Below are 26,817 nucleotides of genomic sequence, written 5' to 3' on the forward strand. Positions count from 1 at the left end.
CCGATAGGTGAAAAGTCGGGTTAGGAGTTTACAACACGATCAGCTCTAACATGAGCAAACGCGAGACCCGTTGCATTGTAAATGCTTGTTTAGGCAGTGGGAGCTGTTCTATTTTTCCAGTGTTTCATAATATCCATTTTAGCAACCATTAGGGCGATCCAAAGCAGTATCAGCTGTTGTCCAGATCTGCCTGTGTATGTAGCAGCACAATCTTTGGGTCATTTGGGATACGCCAGCCCAGCACTTTCCGAATTATGGAGAGCACCCTATCCCAAAAGGAGATCAAATCCCAACAGTACTAATCTGTATGTAGCAGGGGTCTCCTGCCTCCCCTCGACATCACAAATACCTCGGTGAGGGCACCAGCCCCCTTTTCCACAACCTACACCTTGTCCAGTATGTGCAGTGGAGTTAGTGCAGCTAAATAAGTGTCGACTGTTTTGCAATTGCCGCCTCCCATGTGGAAGTGAGATCTTATCTTTATTCCTTTTCTTCTAGCTGCCCCAGGTCCTATTCCCAGGCCTTCGCAGTTTCAGGAATGTGTTGGGGTGTTGAATTCCAAGGTTCTGTATTTCTGTGAAATCTCATGAGCATTTTGTAATGGCATGCGTGTCCTAAACCGTGCACATTTTGCTGTGTGCAGTGTCAGTGAGAAATATAAACTCACGATGAAGTTGAAGCCTAGTTGAGACCTACTTAGCGACGTCACAGAAATATAGCAATATACGTCACAACAATTTAGCTTCAATTGTAAGTGACTCATTAATAAACGCGTATAATTCTAACCAGAACATAACTTCCACAGTGTGTCATGTTAATTGCTCTGTTCTGATCTGTTCAGTACCAACCATCACCTTCTTCCACATGTCGTAATCTTGTAAACTTCCGTGATAGTTTTTCGAACCCTGTGCTTCAGGGACGTAGCTATACTCGCACCTCTAGGGCCACTGAATCAATAACGCAAGGCCAGTGACTTCCCAGCCAACATCACGAACTGGACGGCAGGAAGCCCATCATGTTGCCTTGTCCTTTTGTGAGGTTGCTACAGTCCACCCTTTTTCTGCATCACTGTCTTTACCTTTGTGCACTTGCATTTGATATCCCTACGCCAGTACTCTGCCCGGCGTGCAGTGAGTCCCTAGAGCCAACCATTTTCTCCGTGTCCATACAGATTCTTCCGATGCTAAAAGATGGTTATCCAACTACTAACAAATGCCACTAGAGAAGTACCAAATGCAGTAGAACATGTGACATAGACGAATAAAAGTGAAATAATGTCCAAATAAAAAGTTAAAACTAGAGCTCAGGTTGTGTCCAAGGTCACCATGGGCAAGATGTATCAAGAATCCATTTTGCGATTCTCTAATAGCGATTTTTACGAAATTTCAGAGTCAAATGGTATGTACCATATTTGTGATTCGGTAATAGCGATTTCTTAAAAATCGCAAATGCTATTACCGAATCGCAAGTAGCAGCACTGCCTCCATTCGCACCTATGGGCCTATAGGCCCATATTTGCAATTTTTTTGCATTTCTCAAATAGCAAATTCCTAACTGGAATTCGCAGTTTGGGAAATGCAAACCCCAGGGTGCTGGGGGCCTAAGGCCCCCTCTGCTGCACTCCAAAAAATGTTTTTGGACATGTAAGGCGCACACATGCCAAAGGGGCATGTGTGCGTTACATGTCAGTTTTAAAAATGCATTTTTAAAATTTGCACATGGTTACCACCAAGTTGAACTTGGTGGTAATTGCGATTCCTTAATGCCCAATTTGCATTAAGGAAAAGCTTGATACATGTGCTTAAGAAATCGCAAATAAGGATTCCTTATTTGCGATTTCTTATTTAGAGAATCGCGATTTGCGATTCTCTAAACGGGCTCGCAATTTTAAGGAATCGCTATATTAGTGATTCATTAAAATTTCATAGCGAATGCCTTTCATACATACATACTGAAAGGCATTTTTGCATTCGCAAACGGCCATTCGCACAGTTTGCGAATGCAAAAACGCTTGATACATCTAGCCCTATATTCCGAAAAACATAAACTCCTTTTAATCCAGCATATACTAAAAGTCAACTCATTTCCTCATGTTGTATCTTGCAACGCATACTGACACAATCACTGATTCCTCGGTTATTAAAGAATGTAATAAGATGAAAATGATTACAGTCAAACCCGGAACGTACATAATGTAATCTTTTAATAATCCTCTTAAAAAATCCAAAACGAAGAAGTGAAGTTTGGATCACGAATTTCTAAATATGAAGAGCAGGGACCCGGTGCCTATCCAGGGCTATATCCTCGGCTCTAGTCTGCTTAGGACAACAGTCTTAACACTACTTCCCAGTGGAGCTCGCATTAGCACCCATTTCATTCAGCACAAACGGGAGCCTTTGCGGGACCCGATGGAAACACCTAAAATACAAATACACACTGACAGAATGTAAATTCATACTCTGGTATTGTAACATAGTGGGCAAAGGGGAAGTTGGAGTTGTCTTTGATCCCGTTCAGGAATAGGAATGACTCAACAACTCTGAAAGAACCTTTTTTCGTTCAAGGAGTATAGAAGCGCTATATCAGTGCCAATAAAATTAAGAACATGGGCAGCTTGGTGGTAGCACTTTAAAAAAAAAATACCAATATCCTCTTTTTCTTTCTTGTATAATGTATTTGGTGTTGGACCATATGTGCTTTTTGTACCTTGGCTATCTTCTTTACCATTACACACATGAGAACAGTCTGAGAAGCCAACCTCCCATAAACTCACCCTTGGCCTCATCCTTGCCCGGCCTTCGATTCCGAGAGATTTAATGTAACCCACAGTGAGAACACAATCAAAATGCACAGATTCAAATGATAATATATGAACATGATTATGCTTGGAGTATGATTCGGCAACAGTTGCTGCTGCATGTTGTTTTCATTAAAAATTCAGTGCTATGACAGAAGATTTGAGCACTGGAATTACAGAAGAAAATGCCTGTACAAGGTGTAGGTCTGCAGATCTTTCCATGTTATGCCGACAGTAACAAATGATGGTAAACTGCCCCGGTGTCATAAGGTTGCATGTCGCATGAACCCCACACATATCAAGATTGATTGCTGCATTACATATTCCATTCTTGTATGCACATTTAGACTCAACTCTGGTTCTCACTCATGGCATGTATACGGTGTCACCTGTTTTTAATGATGGTCAGTAAATATTTAGCACAGCCAGCATGTGCATCATCCAATGTATCTCTAAAACAGAACAACCCTCAGCAGGCCCTTCAAATGCCAGAGTACCTGTCAGATTCCACTAGAATAAATGTATATATAACAGTCCAAAATCGTTTTTTTTAAATAAAAGTTAAGGATGTTTAGCAATAATTTAGAATATGTTTAAACCATCCTCGCCATTTAAATGATATTAATTGTGTCTGCTATTATTGTAAGTTTTAGTGGGCCAGAGGCATACTACTCATCCCTGCATGCCACTTCACGATTAATCAGAGCAGTTTGACTTTGGAACAAGCCGGTGTGTGGTTAGGCCCAAATCTTCTACGGTAACCATCTGTACCTAAAGATCGGCGGAGCCTGTGTGTGTATTTTAGTTTTCAAGCAGACACTTGGGGGCCTTTTTTTGATTATATACCGAGACTAATTGTGAAAGCAGTTCAGCATGTTTAGGAGATCCTAGGCACTTCACGCTGGATTAATTTGATGTATGGCTGACAGTCAAGGTAATCATCCTGCGTTTATGGGTGCTCATATGTACCACACAAATTTGCCTTATCTTAAAGCACAAAGAATGCATTTACAGTTATGTAAATGAAATATTAAAAACTAAAATTATGGTGTTACAAAATTGGATTTTCTTTTGGCACGGGTGTTTCTAGAACACGAAAAAACGTGTTTATATTTACTAGTGGACAAAATAGTTGGTGGAACAATCTTGATTTATGGAGTTGGATATTAAGGCAGGTGGTCCTAATTGTTGCTGCCTGTATGACATGTAAATCTGTGCACTTACATCTTAGAATAAAAACCCGTTTTCTGCTCCTGAACCATTCAGCCTACATAGAGGGCACCCCGTATGTGTTTTCCGCAGGTTTCTAGTTTTAGTTCCCCATTCATTATTTTCTCACACGCATTTCCTTGGGAAAGTCTACCTTGATTCAGTCGAATAGTACAAATTATATTTTCATTTTGTAAATCGGTTAATACCACACTTGGGACAACTATATGCGCTGAAAATTCCACGTGCCACACAATTAATTTACTGGTGATCTGTTTACCAACCTGAGATGGACTGATGTCTGAGTTTACCTTGATGTGAATCAAACGTGTGACCTGCAGATAAAGCTAATGTAAGTGGTGAGCATGAATGCACTGAGTTCTTGCCAGCTTAGGTTTACTACCTCTCTACCTGGAAGTGATGTCTTTGTTAAAGCTGGGGTGAAATGTCCAATGCCGCTCTCATCCTGGCTCCCAGAATGATGTCCTTCCTACAATGGACTCCATCATTAACAGAAAATATTACCTTATGTTAGCACCGTAATGCATGGTCAAACTCTTTACTCGCTTCACACAAGCTTTGTCAGTACAGTAGTCCTTTCACTTGGAAACTAGTGTGACATTGGCCAAAAGTATAAGTTTGCACATAGTGAATATTGGGATAGGAATGCCTCCTGCATAGTATACAGGCAAATTCCCCTGCTCTATGTGTCCGACTGCATGTGTATCTGTTGTCATGATTGTTATTTTGGCTGCATCATGCTCACACTCATCTGATCATGAGCTCATAATTCGAGGCCTGTCACTTGCTATGCAAGGTCCTGGACCTGTCCTCTGACATGGAGGGGTGCACCAAGCATGCCTCATAATGGACATGGGACTACTTTCCATGACCTGGGTATAGCACAAAAAGAAGTGCTGGTAACATACCATGTTATGAGATATATAGTGTGACTACACCTTTTTATCTGTGTTACTGATGGTGTGGCTTGTTATATAAATGAGCAGAACCTTGAGCTGACATCTTGTCTGTATGTCAAATGCATGTGTAGTGTGCAGGTAGCACTCGTGAAGTATTAGTAGTGCATGCCATTGAATCTGCTCAATGACATACTGAAGCAAGTAGGGATCCATTTTGGGTGCATCGGGTTTGGCATGACACTAATTGGCAGACGAGGACAGCTTCTACAGACAGTGGAAGTGTATTGCCTACATTCCTGCTGGAGGTTGAATATCCAGACACAGAAGTGAGGCAGATGGAGACAGACGACCTTTAGAAATTTAATAAGGATTTTTGATAGCTTCTAAATATTTTTTTTCTAACCAAGACTATTTGGTTGGTAGTAGGGTGAGAGCTGGGCTTGTGGTTTCTATTGAGGAACTTTTTAGATCAGGCCAGCCTTTTCTCTATCCCTGATTACTGCTTTAGAGATGCTGATGACAGCCAGGTACAGAAACCCCACACTTTTTTGTGCCCATGCTGTGGGTCCTTCAGTTTGAAGACAGCCCCAGTGCTGTGAGAAGCATCACTTTTGCGCAGCCTGAGGATAACGTTTGAAACACAACCACTCGAAACTGGTTTTGACATTGATGACACTGAATCCAAATCCCTTATCCAGAACATGCATTTAGTGGAACCCAAACCACCTCATTTTGTTTCAGTTCCAAGACCATCATGATCAAGTTAGGGAGTGCTTCGCAGAGTCCTCGAAGGGCTGCTATATGACCACAGCAGGTGTCTGCCTGTCAGCTAGTCTCCTACACTTTACGCTTGAGCAGCTGAGGGTCTGTCTACTTCCTTGAAGCTAGCATAGAGAGAAAAGGAGCTTGCCTGGCCCTACAGGAGGAGACTAGTATATAACTGGCTGGAGGGACAGCCTAAGAGCAAAACCAAACATGACTTATACTGCAGAGTGTACCCTGGTTTCTCAAAAGCTTACTGGCAGGAACCGTGAAAAAGCCTACGAGAATGCACTGGCCAAGTGCAGCCTGCAATTGCTATGGTGATTATCAGTGGCATGGCTATTATTATAGTGGTGATTTTGTTGGTTTGGTTTGATCTGCAGGTGCTGTGGTGGTAATGTCAGTCCTGCAGCTGCCTTAGTGAACATATCCTGGTCATGGCTACAACTACCCTAACCTACCCTGGTGATTGCATTAGTCCACATGATGTGCCATACCTGCTTTGGAGTCGGCCAGCTGCCCAAAAGGGCCTGCATTATTCTCACCACCAGGCACAACAGTAGCCAAGCCCGTATCAGAGTGGCAGTCACCAATCGATGCTTGACTGAACCCATATCGCCTTGTGAGAAGATACACAAGCCATGCACGACCTTCTTGGTGACTTCCAAGGACTGCCTCCAACTACCATGGTCTATGCCTGTGGGGGTAGACTTAGCCACAAGATCTACACCAGTCTGGCTCGAGAGACTGACATCCTACCTACTCACTACACTACCAGATTTAAGAACACCAAAACCCATGGACTGATTGATATTTGACATCAGAATCTGCATCTAGGCCTGATTGATGATTCTCCATAATTGCTGGGGAACCAAGATCATTAAGGGTCACTGTGGTGGATTATAGCATAAGGGGAGATCAGGGGGTTCAGAGCCCCAAGAAGAATGTGACCAGGAACACTGCCCTGTATACTGGATTCAATTGTATATTACATACTACTGCTGGGGGGTTCAAAAGTACTTTTGTTTTCTAAAAAGACAAGCACTGGTTTGGACATTGACGTTATTGTGTCTGCTGGATGAGTGTTGAATTCTGAGCCCATGCCACCCACATTACCTCCCTGAGAAGCCTGTGACTGTTCGCCCACGCAACTCTCAGAGTCAAGTTCAGGTGTGCTTGTACTTGTCCCAGTTGCAGAGCCCTAGAAGGACAGACCCCATGCCACCAGTGGCAAATGACCTCTACCACCGCCATTGTGGTCCAGTTGCCCGTGCCTGCCCCGTGACCACCCTCCTCCCCCATAAAGGAGGTCTTATTGTGGCTTTTCAAAGTTGTGTTCTTTCATGGTACCTATCACGTGAGGGCTAATCTGTTTGAAAATATCAACTTCCTCCCAGTGTTGTGTGATTGGTAACAGATAAGAGTGGTATTTCAAAGACTTTGTAATGCAAGAGAAACTAATGAACTAAGAGTGCTGAGGAGAAAAGAGATTGTTTCATTTTCAAATTGATAGAAGTATTGTTAATCATAATTTTCACTAATGCCTATTGTGAGCTTATTTCCCAGGTATCAGTGATACATGAGAAATGTAGTTCATGGAGCGATGGTCACTCTGGAACAGAACTGTAGAGTCCAGGACTCGATGGCATGTCTCCTACCTAGACAATCCTATCATAGCCCAGCATCACAGACGTTGATTTGACTTTACTTATCACCAAGATTACTTGTATAGAGGGCCAGTATCCCAACAGCTGGAAGGAGCGCTAGATCAAAGCACCTATGTTCACGAATTGTCAATTTGTGTAGGGCTGTTGGCCCTAGACACAGAGTATTACATCTGCTACAAAACTAAATTACATACATACCTCGTCAGAAATAAAGAGTACCAGATAAAGGAATAGCTCAAAATAAATGTTGGCAAATAAATACTTTATTGCATTATTGATATTTAGTTTCAGAGAGAAGAGGCCCACAAAGGATTATACAGTGTCAAATCTGGTTACCTAGAAAAAAAAATCAGGTGGTACAATCCAGTTTGACATCAGATCTTCAGCATCCTACCTGGTATCTGTTAGCAAGAGAAATAAAGCTTCATGGGGTGGCCGTGGTTTTGTCTACAGAGCTAGTCAGCTGTGGAATAAAATGGCACTCCATCTCCGGAATCAATCGAGTCATCAGCAAGTTTTTAAATTCCTGATTATACACATATTCTCTTCACTAGATTGTATTCTTAGCAGGTCCGGCGAAGGGGCGTTTTCATACTTGCCCCCTTGTAGAAATATTATTTCATGTAAGTTGATATCATCCTTAGAATGCTGTTATAGGTGTGATTTTTTTTTTAGAACCAAGAACCCTTCAGGTATTCGCCCGCTCTATAATTACCGCTTCATTCATTCAATGATTATGATTTTGCAATGGTATAGATTTCTGAATTTAAGGAATGTACTATTTATTTTCCAACAGTGGCCTGGAAGCTAGCAAGTATTGTAGGTTTCTAGATATACTTCTGGAAGACATTTGTGAATTTGCACTTATGACTATGCAAAGTACATTCTACTCCACTGTACGTAGTGTATAATTGTGCATGGAGAAATGCCATTACATTCACTCAGTAGCCCTGGCAGTGAAACATGCACTGGAGTAATATTTATTGTGTGCCTATTGCACTTGATGAAATATTGAACATGAGTAGATCGATTTATCAGTGCAGACTCGCCTTTTGTGAGTTCATTGCACTTATAAACCAAGTCACTTGCACATGTAGTTTGAAATTAAATTTACAAATGGCTATTTCAGTCAGGCCCGATGCATGTAGAGCCTGAGAATGGGGAATATATTCTTGAGGTAAAAAACATATTTTTGGTATAAACTCAACCCACAACACCTCCCCGTGTTTCAGGGTTTAATTTCAGCGCAGCGTGGTTGGTTGCATTGATTGCTTCCTCAATTGCTTCTCTTCCTGCTGGCCAATTGGCTTCACACATTCCTGCGTGCGCCTTCTCCCTCTGTGTTATTCTCTTCATTGGGTGATTCTGTCCCCACCTCCTTGTTGCTGTCTTCCTTGCTTGCTGCTTTTCCCCTCCTCCATTGCCCAGTCCTCCATGTGGTCTTTTGTAACATTCTGCCCTAAAAAAGTCTTATATTTCTATTTAGTGATAAGTGGGATCTGCCATATTTTTTGGTACATAAAAAAAACCCAAAACAAATGGTGCTTGTGCCTCATGCTAGTGCACATGCCCACATGAGTGCATGCACCAGTGGAATGAAGTACTGCCAGCAGCAGTCATGTCATTCTCCCTCTAATTTTTTCTAATGCTGCACAGCTGCAGGAAAGAGCATTTTTCCTCCCACCCCACCCTTTGATGCTGAACTTCAAGCCAAAACGCATTGGCAAAGGCAGTAGGTCTTAAAGGCAAGAAGCATTGGCCTTTCAGCCTCCCCATGTTTTGATTAGTTGAGTTGGATCCTTCTGCTGCTGCCATCATGACTTTGCATTACATTGCATGAGGAAATATTTTCTATCCCTCAATCTTTCTCTTTCCTTGTCCTACTAGTTCTATTTTCTTTCCGGCACCTGCTTTCTGAATTTAACAAGAATTTGCAAAGCAGGCAGGTCTCACCTTTGGGGCCTACCGGCTTTGCTAATACTGTTCAGTGAAGACCAACAACATCAGTGGAAAGCAATTCTTTTTGCTGGGGCTGTTTATTATCGGCAAAAAAAAAAAAATAACAAAAACTATTGGCTTTGCCAATGTACTTTAGCTGTGTTGTTCACCAGTATGGCTGCTGTTCAGCATGCATAAAGGTTAGTTGCATAAAGGAGAGTGACGTGGAGGACCATAGAGTGGAATGCCAAAGAGTAGAGTTGAGTGTTGTAGAGTAGAGTGGTAGAAAGTGTTATGCATTGAAGCGGCATAGTGTGGAGTTGAATAGAGTGGCATACACTGGAGTGGACTGGTGTAGAGTGCACTGGCAGAGAGTGTTGCAGACAATAGTGGCGTAGAGTGCAGTGGCATTGAGTGCAGTGGCATTGAATTCAACATCATACAATGCAGCGTCGTAGATTCCAGTGGTGCACAGTAGAGTAGAGTAGAGTTGCGCGGAGTGGAATGGAATGCCATGAGTCAAGTGGCGCGAAGTAGAGCGAAGTGGCATAGAGTAGAGTGGCATACAGTGGTGCGGAGTGGAGTGGAATAGAGCTGAGTAATGCAGACAGCAGGGATGCAGAGTAGAGTTGAGTGGTATAGAGCAGCATATAATGGTGCAGAGTACAGTAAAGTGCCACAAAGTGCAGTGACGTAGGGTGCAATGGCACAGAGTGAAGTACTGCAGAGTAGAGTGGAGTAGACTTCAGTGGGGAAGAATGCACTGTTGCAGAGAGGAGTGTCAGAGTGCAGTGGTGTAGAGTGGCGTAGTGAGCAGTGGTGTAGAGTAAAATGCAGTGCCAAAGAGTGCAGTGACATAGAGTACAGTTGTGTAGAGTGCATTGGTTAAGAGTAGTCTGTTGTTGTGTACAGTGGCATAGAGTGGAGTGGTACAGAGTAGAGTAGAGTGGCATAGAGTAGATTGTTTTAGAGTAGAGTAGAGTGAAGTGGTGAAGTGAAGTAGAGAAGAAGTGGGTAGAGTCCATTACGTATAGTGCCATAGAGTGTAGTGCGTAGAGTGCAGTGGTGCAGAGTAGATTAGAGTGGCGTACAGTGGATTGATGTAGAGTGTAGGGGAAGAGAGTTGAGTGCTACAGAGCAGAGTGCATTGGCACAGAGTGCTGTGTTGCAGAGTGGATTTGTGTAGAGTGGATTGGTGTGGCGTAGAGTCGAGTGGTGTAGAGCGGGGTAGCAAAGATTGCAGTGGTGTAGAGTAGATTGCCAAGGATTGCATTAGCATAGAGTAGAGTGGTGCAGGGTAGAACAGAGAGGTGTAGGGTGAATCGGCGTTCAGGTCAGTGGCCTAGAGTGGTGTGGTGCAGAGTGCAGTGGCGTTGAATGGGGTAACATGGATTGGTGGAGAGTAGAGTGCAGTTGTTTGAAGTGGTGCAGAGTGGGGTGGCGTAGAGTGGAGTATTCATAGTGTGGTAGCACACTGCCATTACAGACAGCACATTTTCAATTGAAATGACCATTACATTTGCACAGACATACAGCTCTACTAATAAAACTATACAGTACACAGATGAAATTGTGTGGAAATCGCATCAACTAGTGTGGAAATCGCATCACCTAGTGTAATGATCATATTAAAGTATGTGTTTCCAACACACTTCAGAGATAACAAGAAAATGTGCTTCATTTGTGCTTCGTAATTCTGATATATTCTGAAATACTTACAAAGCTCATTTAAATCTTGTCATATGTTAGAAGAAACTTTTTCCTACCACGCCATCCAGCAAGATTGTCACACAAATCATGTCACTTTGAAGTCAGAGAAAGAAAAGTGAACATGTGCCTTTGGAAGGCAGCACCTGTCATTTGACCTTGGGCTTTGAATACACAGCAAATGTGACCAGGTAAGAACAAGATTTAAGGGCCTGAAAACAGAAAGTGAGTTTGTGGGAGAATACACAAAACACGTCTTAGGCAATGGTAGGGATAAACTGACCCTTGCGAGGCTAAAGCAAATAAACAGCGAATTTAAAGCCAGAAAGCGTGAGTTACAAACTGCAAAGGCAATAGTACTCAACTAGCAGAATGCATTCCTAGCTCATCTTTCTGAAAGTCCCCAAGATGTCTTTAGTAAACCAGACAGCTGGGCTATCTGGTAGGATCAACCTAAAAACTGCAAACACTTGGCTGCTTTTGGCTAACATGTTGTTCTCTAGGCATGTGCATGCATACTAAGCATGCCCACGAATACAGAATTGTGCAACATCCTTTTCTGTTACATTTCTTTATTTACTTTTGATTCACAGATGCCAATTAGATCAACTATTGAAAAAATATTTTAAGTGCGGGAAGGCTCTTTTGTGGAGGACCAGCAGCAATTTGCTGCCAGGCCCTCCAAAAAACATATTTGAAAAATATATTTAAAAAAAATAAAAATGGTGGAGGTGGGGACGAGAAAAGTGGATGGTGGTAGTGGGTTGCCAGAAAGCAATGGAATAGTGAGCTGGGGCATGTGAGGGAGAAAGCAATAGGGGAGCTAGTGAAAAAAACACAAGGAAGACAGCAACACCAGGGGATGAGGGAGACTGTAAGATGGCACTCAGGGTAATATGGGGAGAGGAGTACATGGAAGAGTACAAGAGGCATATAGCTAGAAAATAGATGCACTATGATGGAGTGCTTAAGCAAGCAGAAAAAAGTAGTTGCTAAAAATGAGCAGTAGAAGGCACAAGACAACCAGTTGCGGATGGCAAGGATGTTATATTGCTGGGCAGCTGCACATATAAGGGGACTAGGAAAGCCATTAAACAAGAAGCAAGCAAATGGAAATGACAAAAAAGTCAACCAGTAGTAAGCAATGGGCAGGTTCTTCGCACCTGAAGAGTAAGCTCCTAATGTGTTTTTTTTTTTTTTTTTTTTGTAACTTTACAGCTTGCACTGTCTCGTTATCTTGACCTAAAAATGACAACAGCAGTTCATATTTTTCTAAATAAACTTAGAATTTCATCATAAAAATAAAGCTGAATGTTATCATTTTAATAATTACATAAAATGGTAAGCTTTTACCTCATAGATGACATTGCTGCTTTAAGAAAAGTTGTTGGTAGATCACTTCACTTTTTTCGACAATAGACGAGCCCAGAAGAAAAAGGCAACGAAAGTATCCTGGAAAATATACTTACCTCATTATGTCCCTCCTGTTCAGTAACTTTTTGTGGGCGAGGTTTGAGTGCTGTGGTGCTAAATCCTATATGATCCATGGTAATCTGGTCAAAAGGCCCAGTAACAGACAGTACTCCCGACTTTCGGCTTGTCACCAAAACTCTTGATTTACTATGTAGGGCAATTGTGTGAGGACAGTAAATATAAAATTGCGATGCATGTTGTAAACGCCTACTGGTGACTCTCCAGCAAAGGACCGATCATTACTGATTATACTCCAAAAGGTTGGTGTTGCGTACTATATTTGTGCATGGTCCTATTCCCAGAGCCACTGGAATTGTGTGATGCTGCAGCTTTTTCCGCATACATTTAGAATTGCTTGACCTGCCACATAACCCATAAACCATGCCATAAATTGAAGATTTTGACACAAAAATGCCATATGTGTTGCAGCGCCGTGGTGTGTCTCTTTTCAGTTGCAGATTGCTGTTTAGAGATGTTAAACAAGTATTAAGGAGGTAAAGCCTTTACCAAGACAGTGCTAACGTGTACAACTGACAAAATAGTAATGTAATACTGCAACATAATGTGCTACAGTGTGCCTCATAATTTGTTTTCAGGCCTCATAATTTAGTCAACTCTGCCGCATAACTTGGGCTTCCCCTGCCGCGTAACTCAAATGCGCTACCTGAGGGTATATCCATACATAGTAGGTAGATGTTTGTGAAAAGGTAACCCATTGCCCTGGCTTGCAACGTAGTTCTCTCAGTAAGCACTAAACATGTTTTGTGTGAACTGTTGTTGCATTGTTTGTATTGAAATAATTTGTTTTCCGAGGTACTGTGCTAAATTACTTCTTCATAAGCAAATTGTTTGTTTCCACAGCTGCAGAGCCATGGCCTGAAAACGCAGCGCTGTATCAGCCTTTGAAAGGTGGGTACAGTCAGCGGCACATAACGCAATGTATCTCTTTGTTCCTAGAGTCTATTCAGCATCCTCTAGCATAATTACCTTTGGAATGATTGCACATGGCAAGGAGTCATTTTGTCTTTAATCTCTTTTAGGGCATTTTTTGATAAATTGGTGTCTGTCAATAAAAAACCAACCACTCATGCCCCACCGAGTCCTCAGTTTATTATTGACTCATTACACTTGCTGCTGTAGGCAGTGTAGAATGATGCGGTTGTTGGCACAGTTGGCGGATTTACTGTACCAAGAGCTGAGGCAGCCGGCTTTTGAACTCTGGAGGTAAAGTGGGCTCTCAGTATGAGGGAACTCTTAAAATGTATAGGCGAGGATCGTGCAGGCTCCCTTTAGCAGCTCTTCATATATCATCAGATCACATTATGGCCCCCATTTGGGGCTCAGCAGCTTGCTACAGTTGTCAGAAGACTGCAAAGTAATGAAGACTAATAGGCAGCAGTCCTAGTCTTCTAAGCATGGAATTTTTATTGCAGCAAACGTGTCATCTTTCTTTTGTGTGACAGACCTAGACACAGTGTGTGATATTAACTGCAAGTAGGTTTGATATTATTCTGAATGTTTTTACGTTCAGCTGGAGAAAATCTTGCAGAGCGAATTTACTTAATTTTTATTAGGAGAGGATCAGGTCACAAAAATATCAGAAGGTGTTTTCTTTCCAGGCGGGATTTCTAATTTCATATCACTGATAAAAGAAGATGAATGACCTGCAGCTGCAGAGAAAATATATTCTGTATCTGTGTGTGGCTTGCTGGCTCGACCTGCCTTTTATTGTGATTTGTCTCTAGCTGCCTCTGTCCATCTGTCTTTTCTTGTTTCTCGCTATGAAAATATTAGATTGTTTATGACTGTCTTCTTTTTACAAACTCTGCTGTAATGTTTTTGTGTCTCTGAATGAATGAGTCTTCGGTACGTCTGTGTCTGGTGTTGGTTATCTGAATGGCTTTGTCTTTGACTCTTTCTCTAGCTGGATTTGCCTTCTTGGCTGGGTTTGCCTGCCTAGCTATGCATCTGTCCTGACTGATTAGGCCCCCGTGGATTGGCATACTGCCTGACGTCCTCTTTTTTGTCAGAATGGCGCTCTCTGTTTGCATTGGTCTGTCTGCCTTTATGGGTCTGTTTATGGGACTGTCAGCATGAGCCATTTTGTGTACCTGGGTCTACCAGCTGACGTTTGTTTGCCTACTGTATCTGGACAGGGTTAGAACTCTGTGGCAAAATCTCTCTCTGTCTCTTGCTCTGTTGTGCTTTTATGGGTGTTTGTGATCACTTTTTACTGTGACTGAATCAGCATAGGAAGTACTTCTATGGTGTTACTCTACATATTGAATTGTTGTATGGAACATTTTGATTAGGAGGAGAGGATGAATAGAACTTGGAAGAGATGAGTTTATTACATTTTTTTTTTTTTTTTTAAAGGGAAGAGGTGATTTATTTGCAGATGGTCACAGAATAGACATTCCGTGGCCACTGTGGTTGGACTTTGAATCCTCTTCTTCATCTTGAGCTGCAGAAGGATTGGGAGAACGAAGGTATGGGCTTGTGTGAGATAAGACAACGTCCAGGGATTTTTATTTTATTTTGAGGAGGAGTAGTTTTTAGAACTGTTTTAGATGTACTTGTTGGTGCAGCAGCAAGTGGCACAGTGGAAAGCAGTGTAAAAACTACAGGGTTTGAGAGATGGAGTTCTGGAGCTTTTTTCCCATCTACTGCTCTCTCCTGTGTTCAGGAACTACTTGGAGAAGTGGCAATTGGCGTTTTGGTATCTCAGATTGGAATAGACTTGCAAAGTTAATTCAGGAATTGATGCTTCATACTACTGTCACCATTGCCGAGTTGTGCTTCGGGGAGTGAAAGGGAGGATATGTCACCTTAGACTTTGTAAGTGGTGAGTTTGCTGACCACAGATTTCGACCTAGAGACCAATTTAGCTGTCCCCCCCCCCCCTGTTTTTGGTAAAATGAAGAAAGCGCTAAAGTACCTATATTTGCATACCTACATTACTTGGTCTGTCTTGTGGAGTCCAGAGTATTGATCAGGTTATTCTGAAGCTGGTTCCAAGTGTAGACTGGGGGTGTTAAGTTCTGTGATGCATGATCTGGTTGTCAGGTGTGAGGGGATTACGTTTTTGCAACATGTTACATACTTTTGTGCTACAAATAGATGCTACCAAACACACATTCTCAAAATCTTTGGTAGTCATGGAGCTGGCAGCCCCAAGAGACGAAGGAAATTCCCGTTTTGGGGGAAATGAGACACTTGAGGTACACGACAATCTTTGAGATGATTTGATTTAGTCCAGCATGAAGGTTTAGATATCCTCCAGCCATGGTATAAAAGTGAGATGAATAAAGCTTACACAAGGGCTTTGGGTCAAGGATGATGGAAATGGAATAAGGATAAAAACGTGAATATCGACCTAGGACCTAATTGATAGTTTACACTGTTGCTTTTTGTGAGACGTCTGCAAGAATGGGCTCCTGTGTGTAATGTCTCTAATAACTTCATGAGTGTTGCATGTTGTTGTATGTTTTAAGTCCTGAAGAAGGTGGGAAAGAACTTTAACATCACCTAAACACCACCTTTACTTGTAGAGGAAGACCAATGTGAATATGATATTGCTGATGAGGGGATCACATATTGTGCATTGATATAAATGAATAAGATCTTAATTCAAATTGTGTGTGCACGTGCTTTGTGTTTGTCATAGTGTGAGTCATGTGAAATTATTGATATTACTAAATGTATTATATTATCCCACTGAAATGGTGACATTGAAAAAATAAGAGACTTTAAAATTTTTATATACACTATACAATAAAAACGTGAATTTTAATAGTGGTGAAAGTATGTGGTTGGTATGAATACACACTCAGTATCTGGGATTTTCTGTCTATGGATCTTACATTGTAGATGGCTATATTAAGGCAGTAAAGGTGAGGCTGTGCTTTTCTGCTTGATAAGGGGGATTTGCCACAGCGTTTGAAGACCCCGAGCAGTTCAAACTTGTTTTCACCCTTCCTGTTTGGAGATGAGATCACCAAGGATGATAAAAATAAGATTTGTTTTCTTCTGCTTTTAAGGAGAGTATTTGGGTCTGCTACTTGTGGCTTGGGATGAAGTTGTGTAGCGGACTAGGCTGAACCACATTTCTTCAATGTTTATGGGGAAATCTTGCGTGGTTAAGTGTTTTTCTAGGATAATTTGGACGTGAGCATTTTTTGAGACTGAATAGGAATGTTGTTGAGTATTTCTGGGCTATATTTCTCAGCAGTGGTTTTAGCACGGAGTTGTGTTTTGGCGTTTGAGGGTTAATGCCATTTGAAGGAGAATGTGGGTGAGAGAGCTCATGATTAGTTAAAGACTGTGTTCATGTTGGCTGATGTGGCTAAAAGTTGGATTTCTGAAAGCACTCGTTGACTTTTACGTGTCTCAGTTTGTCTCTGGATCTGGCTGTATGTTGCTGACTGTTTTCTTCCTTGTTTTTAAAATGTCCGTCTTTTTTTTAACCTAGTGTTGTTTGGTTGTATTATCTAAAAAGCTGTGTCTACTGCGTTGTCGATCTGGTTAGCTCGGTAACGTCTCTAACGCCGGGTCTGTCTTTCTGTATACACGTGTCATTGCTTTTATCTGTGTTCCTTTGTATACGTCGATCTGGATGTCTAACTGGTTGGGATTGTCTCTCGTTCTAGACTCACTGCATCTTTGTAGCCTGGCCTGTCTTTGTTGATGCACCTGTGTATTGTGTGTAACATGTGTTGCTTGCCCTTCAAGGTAAGTCTGTCACTGTGGCTAAATCCGTGCCCTGTTATTGTGTCCTTCGCACTAGACATGACTGTGTGTGTTTCTCTCTTGCCAGGTGTGTTTTGCCAGCCGCCTGGTCTTTCCACTGGTCTTGCTTGTCCCTTTAGAGAGGGATCCCCTTCTCTTTAGCAAAGTGCTCCTTTCCCTATGTTTATATTCTTGTTTTTTGCACTTCATCTTTGACTAACTGTTTTCTTGCAGAAATCATGGTTTTTGCGTGTTGCAAATATCAGATTTTTTCTTTTTTCTCTTTAGGTGACCAGATCTTGTTGTCTGACAATGCATCCTCTCTTGCTGTGCAGGTAACACATTAATGACTAATAAACAATTGTTGTAGAGTGGGGTTTCACCAAAATGTTCGCCAATTTTATCATCGTAAAAAGTAGGCTTTAAAAATGTTTTCCCTGTTGTATGACCTGATTGTAAAAATGTGTTTTGTGTGAGTAGAATATTTTCTCTGCTGTGAGTGCTTATAAATATGGGATTGGAGAAATGCTCTCGGTTATTCTGCAGTTTCTTGCATGGTACACTTTCTTGCCACCTAGAAATACACTGTGAATTCTCTGGTGGTATTTAGAACTTGGATTTGGTGCTGATTCTCTTACAGTCCTTGACAGTGTTGTGGCATCACACACTCGCGACTTTATCTGTCTTTTTGTGTCTGACTATAGACATTTCATTTTCTAGAGGTCAGTATGTCATTAGTTCCGTAATGATTATAATAGCAAGTGCGGAAGCAGAGTGAGGGGGCTCTGAGTCAGCCTTTTTCAGCCATTGACTTTGTTGTGCTTTCCATAGTTTGCCAGCTTTGATTGGTTGTCCGTCGGTGGCATCCAGTGGCTGGTTCCATTGTCCCATTTGTGTGTCCAGTAGGTTCTGGTGATGGGCATCAAGTAGTCCTTTTCTTACATTGCAGGTGCTGCATGACTTTTAGCTTGTAATTGAAAGCCAGCGTGTGTTGTTTGATTTATTTACTTTGTTGTAATTTTGCATTTTAAGTGTAGATTTACATCTTTTTTGTTAAGAAAGTGTGTACTATTTGAATGTCTACCTCAGCCTTCCATAATAACACACTACTAATCCCCATTGTGAGTTTATTTGTATTGCTTTGCCATCATGAAAATATGTAGGATTTATGGCTTGTTTGCTCACAAAGTAAATATGTAAATGCACGTACACTTTCCTATGGTGGCAACAGAAACACTGCCTGTCAGAAGTACCTACAACGCAATATTTTGCCAGGTATGCTTATGCAGTCTGCTGATGCAGTATTTTATCAAAGGGTCTTACTCAAGGGTTGTTGTACTCAAGATGTGGCTTTGTAATGGGATTTTCTTTCTAGTTTTGGTGCGAGCAACACACACAAATTCACCCATCAAGTACCAAAAAAAAAAAATTTATGAATAGAGTGCCACGCTTACTGGCTTGGTCAATGCTTGTGTTTTGTAGCAAACTGAATTGCCATTCATTTTTTGGATGGATTAATATTGGGTTTGTGGCATTTGCCAGACTTACCTTACTAAAGGCAAACAAACATCTGTTCCTAGTAGTACATCCAGTGAGCCTTAAACCTTCTGGTCATGTGAGAAGTGTTTTATCTTGATGCTTATAATATTTGCGCTATTTGCGGAGACTGCCAACGGAAGTATTAGAGTTAATCTTATTGAGGTTATAGGTTGTATGTAAAGGTATGAGAACAGTATGACGTGTATTTGTATAGCATACGTTCACCCCTTGGGTCATCTTGGCACTGAATAACAAAAGTTTGTTGTTGCCTAACTCGATGTTACTCATTTTATCGAACCCAGAAGGACATAGCCCCATTCCCATGTGATTTTACCAATGCAAAGATAGAATATTATGCCTGGTCGGTCCAAGGGATAAAGTGCTACAAAAATTATCTTGTCCTGTAATCAAATCTACTTGTCCTTCTACTCCCTAAATCATTTAGTTGGGACAGCAACGTTGCTTTACTAATCTGCAGTCTCCGAAGTAAACCTGCCACCTGCTACTGCCCATCAGTAGTAAGCAACTGTGTAAAATCTCTTACAACAACCTATTCGCTTCCACATTCTTCTCACAATAGATGTTTTAACTGTCCCCTCTCCTCTCCTCTCATGTAAAATCCTAAACCCTTCCAATGACCAGGGGTGGATGGAATTTTTAATTCCGCAAGCGGAATTGTAGTAATCTAGTAATTCTGTGTTACTCCTGTAACATGGAATTACTAATTCCACCTTGTGCCAGCGGAATTAAATTAGGACCTCAGCACTGCCACTACACCTGTCAGTGGTCCAGGGAGCCGATAATACTTCTATGACATAAATGTCATTGCCAGCTCTGTTTCTAAGGTCTGGGCTCTGGAATATTCCTCTGCGCCTTCATTGGCTGAAGCACCAGTACTGCCTCTCCCCATCCCCCCGAATGTTGCTATGTGACCTGCCTACCAATAAGCTTTTCCCTGGGGGGGCGTGGCAATGACACCAGGCTGGATGTGACATAGCGAAACACATCATACAGGAGACGTAGAAGAGGGATTTACAAGGGGCTCCTGGAACAGAAAACAGAGCCTGAGCAGAGCTGCGGACTCCACATTCCCGCCAGACCTCTTTGCCTGTGAGCCAGGACTGAGAGGGGAGCTCCCTGGCTGCCTGAACCCCCTCTGCCTTTCTCCCGTTCCCCCGGATGCTCCTTGCCTCTCCAGCATGCAGCGGGCCCCACCCTCTGTTTGTACTGCTCTCTGTCACTAACCGCCGGAAGGGGCTGGTCGTCGGCTATGGGAACAACCCATGCATGCACTGTTGAAACCTGTCACCGACTGCACTTTCCCAGCCGTGCCCCTTGGGTGACTTTTTGGCTTAATTGTATGCGGCCGCCTCTCCATGTATTCACACTTTGCCCATGGCTCACAGACCCAAATGCAATATATCCGCTTACTGCTTGTGGAACCTCTTGCTGCCAAAGGCGTCCGTGGTGTAAGTATATTGAACAGCATTTATTATGTTTTTATGTAGAATTATATGTTACGATGTTGGTGGTGTTGAAGATGGTGGGGGGGTGGGGTGTTTGGAGGAATTTGAGGTGTTTATGTTCTCATTCAGCATCCCCTCTGATTTCATACAGCCTTATATGGAGGCAAACCGTCTTATTACATCACTTGCTGCAGTGTATGTATTGTGTTGATATCTTCAGGATCAGCATGGGACTGTGGAAGGGCAGAGTCTTTCCATGTGTCCAGTCCGAGATCTCAGACTTTGTTTTGACGAGCTCGTTCAAGGAAGGCAAGGGGTGCATTTTTTTCTGTGCAGGAACGCAGCCCCTCGCGTTGCACAACATGTGAGATCTGCAAATTGAATCCCGCTTTCCAGTGCCCACTGGCTTTGCCCCCTTTTGGCAATGTAATTCAGCGGAATGAAACTTGCCAATTCTGCCTACCACTACTCTGTACCACACTGTTTGCAGACAGTGAAACTCTCATGAGAAATACACCACAGAGTATTAAAAAGTATCTTCTAAGAACAGTGTACACTGGCAAAAAATGACACTATTCACTTAAAATAACCAAGGTCTAATGGTGATAAAGATAATACTACTCGCAGCCTTCACACTGTGGTGAAAACGTTATAGATAACCCACCGCCTGAAGCTAAAGAAGCACATGTACATAGACTAATACCTGGTGCACACAGTCCTCTGTGTTAAGTAGAAATTGTAATGGTGAGACATACTATTCTTAGTATGTAGTATGTAGAATCTTTGCCCTATTGCAAACTTTTTCTTCAAAACATGTGTGAAACATGGCAAACACAATTTGTCAACTGTCACCTGCACTCAGAGATACTCTTCAATGCAAAGATTTATAACATGCTCAATACCTCTACCGAGCTATGATATATTAAGAGCACATGCGTTTTGTAAATACATACACTCATTAGCTGGACACATGCTCTACAAAATTAGGTAGAGAGGTACTATGGTAGTACGCGCCATCATGTAAAGTATAAAGCAAACTAACTCACTCATTGGATGACGTCATCAGTGATGACATCAATGTAATTTGAGCTGTAATGAGTGATGTCATAAATGATGTCATAGAACATGTCATGAGTAATGTAATATTTAAGGTCATAAGCAGTGCATGACGGGGCGCAAATTATAGCTAGCTGTGCTAAGTATAACTGATTAATTTCTTTGTTTTTTTTTGTATAAAAGGTTAATGTTATCACCGACATATTCACCTAACTATAACGTTACTTTAACCCTTTCTTTCCAATTAATTTCTACTTTTTTTTTTTTTTAACGTAAAGTAATTTTTGATTACAATACATTAAGTCACCCCCCACCATGCACAACCAAAAGCCTTGTGTGGAAGGGTGATGACCACAAGGCCTAGCCTGCCTTCGGGCCCTGCAGGGACCACACCCCCCCCACACACACACACAGGCTGGCAATCCCACTTTGCAATGGTCTTTGGGTGTACGTACTGTATGGTTACCCGTAAGGTCGGTCTTGCAGCCAGGCCCAGTTACCAACTCCCCACTGGCCGCCAATCCCATGCTGCACCCAGCCCTTAGCCGTGTGCAGCGACGTGCTGGCCACAGGTCTTGGCCTGCTGCCAGGCCCTGTGGCCAAACTCCTTACCACCTTTGGCATGTGCTGCATAGGATTGACCTTCAGGCCCCGGGAACCCCCACCCTGTGGGGCAAAACATACTTATTATTGGGAGGGGGAAATGCAGCCCCTTCCTGACAGTTAATTGGCCCCATGGATCCTGTCCCTTGGGCCAATTACAATTAAAAGGGGAGAGGGGACATATGACCCCCTACCCCAATCCTCCTTGGGCCCCCTGGAACCCATCCCCTTAGGCCAAAATCTTAGTGGAGTGGGGATGCAGCACCCATCCCTTAGCCTTAATTGGCCCCAATGGATCCCATCCCCTAGGGCCATACCAACAAAAAAGGAGGGAGGCATGAAGCCCCATCCCTGAGCCTCATTAGCCCCTGGGGACCAAATCCCCCAGCGCCTTATTTATTTTAAAAGGGAGGAGCTGTGTGGCCCCCTTCCCTAACTGTCACGATACTCTGGCAACCCCATCACCCAGAGACATCCATTTTTTTTTAAAGTGGAAGGGGGCCACCTAGCCCTCCGCCCTAAGCCCCATTTGGGCCCTGGGGCCCCATCCCCACGGCATAAACTTAACATTTTCAAAACAGAGGGGGGCCATATGACCCTCCTGCCCTACCCTCATCAGGCCCTGGGAATTGCATCCATCAGGGCCTTTTCTTAATAAAGAAGAGAGGGTTGCATGACTCCCCTCCCTGAGCTCTATTAATCCCTGAGGACCTCATTCCCCCAGGGCCTTAACTTTTAAAGGGGAGGAGGGGTCACATGGACCCCCTCCCCTAGCCTAATCCCAGGGGATCCCATTTCCCAGGGTATTGTTTTTAATACAAAGAAGGGGTGGGGCAAATTGCCTGTGCCCAGGCTTCATTAGGTCCTAGGGACCCCATGGCTTTTGAAAAAAAAAAAGTTATTTGAAGTTGAGGGTGGCCTTGAAAAGGCCCTGGGGACCCCCTGCCTCCAGGGCTGTGTATATTTTAAAGGCAAGAGGGGACTGCACAGCCCTGTCCTCCTGCAGCCTTTTTTTGGCTCAAGGGACCCCATCCCCAGGGCCAGCCTTGAATATTGGTGGGTGCCCTGGTTTGCACCTAGGGCACCCACCATGCACTTGTTTGGGGTGGTGGAGGGAGAGGTCCAGGGTCCCGCAGCCCAAGGTGGCTGGCATTGCTTCAGCCCTCAGTGAACAGTTATTTATGCAGCTCCCACCAGGCAGAAGCGATTTGTTGATCTGTGCGTTTTAAAGCTCCACCCGCCCCCCATTGGGAGCAGACTTTGTGCTTGCTCCCGTTTGGCTGGAGTTTTTAAAATGCTCCCACTAAGCAGGAGCAAACACAAGTTTCTTTTCACGCTCTGGTGTGGGCAGGAAACCCGCTGTGTCTCTGGTGGGGGACCCCTGGGACACAGCAAGTGACCTTGTCCTGAGGAACGGAATCTACAGGGCCTTTTCAAGACATATTTCAGCCCTGTGGGTGGGCTCCATGCAGACTATAATGGTTCGAGGCTAGGGCCTCGCGTCCCTCTCCTTTAATTTATTAGACTGGACCCTGGGGAATGGGGTCCCCAGGGCCTAAAGAGGCTTTGGGAAGGGGGCCTTTTGCCCCCTCCCATAAAAAATACTTTGGGCCCTAGGGGTGGGCACCCAGAACCTATAATTGAAGAATGCGGCTGTGCCCACCATTTTGTTTTTTTTTTCTTTTGAATTTCAAGGTATCATAGTAAAAAATACAGAATTTGTTTGTTTTTGTGTTTTGGCTCCGGGGCGTCAATATACCCCCTCCCCCCACCCTGATTGGTTGGGGCGTAGGGAGCAGGGTATCCCTACCCAGCCCCTTATATTACTATTTTTTTTTTGTTTTTGTACTTCAGTACAGGAGACTAAGGGGGTCATTCTGACTCCCGCCGGCCGCGGTATCCGCAGGGCCGGCGGGAGCCGCCAGAATACCGCTGCGCGGTCACAAGACCGCCGCAGGTATTCTGGGTTTCCCGCTGGGCTGGCGGGCGACCGCCAGAAGGCCGCCCGCCAGCCCAGCGGGAAACACCCTTCCACAAGGATGCCGGCTCCGAATGGAGCCGGCGGAGTGGAAGGGGTGCGACGGATGCAGTTGCACCCGTCGTGATTTTCAGTGTCTGCATGGCAGACACTGAAAATCATGGTGGGGCCCTGTTACGGGGGCCCCTGCAGTGCCCATGCCATTGGCATGGGCACTGCAGGGGCCCCCAGGGGCCCCACGACACCCCATACCACCATCCTGTTCCTGCCGACCAAAACCGCCAGGAACAGGATGGCGGTATGGGGGTCGGAATCCCCATGGCAGCGCAGCAAGCTGCGCTGCCATGGAGGATTCCCCAGGGCAGCGGAAAACCGGCGGTACACCGCCGGTTTTCCGTTTCTGACCGCGGCTGTACCGCCGCGGTCAGAATGCCCTTGGGAGCACCGCCAGCCTGTTGCCGGTGCTCCCGCGGTCCATGACCGCCAGGGTCGGAATGACCGCCTAAGTCCCCAAGCCCTGTAATGGCTGCCAGTAACATTTTTCTGATGTTGCTGGCAGCCAGTGAGAGTGCTCGCTCCTGTGGGAGTCTGACTCCTGTGGGAGCGAATTGGCCTATGGGTATAAAAGGTCACTGAGCCAATCAGAACACTCCATTTTTAAATTTATGCTTCTACAAGACTATCAAGCCTCTCATGGACCCAAGCGTCCAGATTTAAAAATGTTTTACCCTTAATTTCTAAAAACCCACTGAACGGATTCACTAATCACAAAATGCACAGTTTGTGGCCCAAAATCTAGCTTCCTGACAAATTTGGTGTAATTCTGTTCAGGAGTTTTTGCTGGAGTCCTTCTTAACCTGTTCTGTGCCTTGGATGAGGTGACCTCGTCCAAGGCTACAGTTCCCGTGTGCCTTGGACGAGGTCACCTCGTCCAAGGCACACGGGAACTTGGGGGAGCGCTAGCGCACCCCCCCTGTACACCCCCCTCCCCCCCAAGGCGGGGATGGACGGGGAAGACCTTCCCCTTCCACCCTCGACCCCCCCCACCCCTGTGACAATCGCGCTGGATGGGGGAGGCCCCTGTGACAAATCAGCACGCGCTTGCACGCTGACGTCACAGGGGCCTCCCCCATTGCGCTGGAAGCATTTCTCTTTCAATCACGTGGGGGAGGCCCAGAGGGGCTTCAAAGGGAAGGAAATGTATTTCCTTCCCTTTGAAGTCTCTCCCAGGGTTTCAAAAGCCAGATTGCTTGCAATCCGGCTTTTGAAACCCCACTAGACACCAGGGATTTTTTGTTTTTTCAGAAAGTGACAAAAGGGAGCGACCCCTTGGGCAAGGGTCGCTCCCAGGGGGGGGGGGGGGGGGCATTTTTCGTGAAGGCCTTTTCTGCCCCCCCTGTTTTGTTTTTCGTTATGTTTTTTTTTTTTTTTTTAGGTGGGGAGCGACCCCTTAGGCAAGGGTCGCTCCCCTAGGGGGCAAATTATATTTAGGCCTTTTCTGCCCCCCTTGGGGGCAGATTGGCCTATTTTGATGAGGCCAATCTGCCCCCAAGGGGGGCAGAAACCGCTAGACACCAGGGAGTTTTTTTTCTTTGCATGAATTTCACGCAAGGGGAGCGACCCCTTAGGCAAGGGTCGCTCCCTGGGGGGGGGGGAGGGAGGAATTATTTTAGGCCATTTCTGCCCCCAGGGGAGCAGAAACCTCTAGGCGGCAGGGCAATTTTTGTTTTTGTGTTCATTTTTTTTTTTTTTTTTTAGAGGTGGGGAGCGACCCATTAGGCAAGGGTCGCTCCCCTGGGGGGCAAATTGTATTTAGACCATTTCTGCCCCCCTTGGTGGCAGATTGGCCGATTTTAGGTCAATCTGCCCCCAAGGGGGCAGAAACCACTAGGCACCGGGTATTTGTTTTTTGGCGCCAATGTCACGCAGGGGGAGCGACCCCGTAGGCAAGGGTCGCTCCCGGGTAGGGGGGAGTGGGGGTCAAATTTATTTTAGGGCAGTTCTGCCCCCCCCTGGGGCCGGCTGAGCTAGAGGCCAAAATCCACAAGTAGGCACTTTGCAAAAAACACCTCTGTTTTCTGTGAAAAAATATGTTGTGTCCACATGTTTTGGGCCATTTCCTTTCGTGGGCACTAGGCCTACCCACAGAAGTGAGGTACCATTTTTATCGAGAGACTTAGGGGAACGCTGGGTGGAAGGAAATTTGTGGCTCCTCTCAGATTCCAGAACTTTCTGTCACCGAAATGAGAGGAAAAAGTGTTTTTTCGGCCAAAATGTGATGTTTGCAAAGGATTCTGGGTAACATAACCTGGTCAGAGCCCCGCAAGTCACCCCATCTTGGATTCCCCTAGGTCTCTAGTTTTCAGAAATGCACAGGTTTGGTAGGTTTTCCTTCCAAATATAGGAGAGTATGTAAAAAAGGCATCTATTTGAGAAATGCCCTGTAAATCACATGCTTGTATGGTCACCCCAGAATTCAGAGATGTGCAAATAACCACTGCTCCTCAACACCTTATCTTGTGCCCTTTTTGGAAATACAAAGGTTTTCTTGATAGCTATTTTTTACTCTTTATATTTCAGCAAATGAATTGCTGAAATAATTGGGTACCTGGGGTTCTTCATGAACCTACAAGCCCTATATATCCCCGCAAACAGAGGAGTCCAGCAGATGTAACGGTATATTGCTTTCGATAATCTGACATTGCAGGAAAAAGTTACAGAGTAAAACGTAGAGAAAAATGTATGTTTTTTTTACCTCAATTTCAATATTTTTCTTTTTCAGTTGTTATTTTCTGTAGGAAACCCTTGTAGGATCTACACAAATGACCCCTTGCTGAATTCAGAATTTTGTCTACTTTTCAGAAATGTTTAGGTTTCTGGGATCCAGCATTGGTTTCATGCCCATTTCTGTCACTGACTGGAAGGAGGCTGAAAGCACAAAAAATTGTAAAAATGGGGTATGCCCCAGTAAAAT

General features: G+C 44.0%; 1 protein-coding gene across 1 annotated transcript in view; it reads left to right on the forward strand.

The window, feature by feature from the left end:
* Window positions 1–26,817, forward strand: part of MTX2 (metaxin 2) — a 331,615-nt gene that overhangs the window by 68,357 nt on the left and 236,441 nt on the right. The window contains exons 2-3 of the mRNA XM_069225416.1: window positions 13,335–13,382; window positions 17,490–17,536. Coding sequence (XP_069081517.1) covers window positions 13,335–13,382; window positions 17,490–17,536 — 95 coding nt within the window. The remainder of the gene's footprint in view (window positions 1–13,334; window positions 13,383–17,489; window positions 17,537–26,817) is intronic.

The sequence above is a fragment of the Pleurodeles waltl genome, chromosome 3_1 (genome assembly GCF_031143425.1).
Source record: "Pleurodeles waltl isolate 20211129_DDA chromosome 3_1, aPleWal1.hap1.20221129, whole genome shotgun sequence".
NCBI classification, from domain to species: domain Eukaryota; kingdom Metazoa; phylum Chordata; class Amphibia; order Caudata; family Salamandridae; genus Pleurodeles; species Pleurodeles waltl.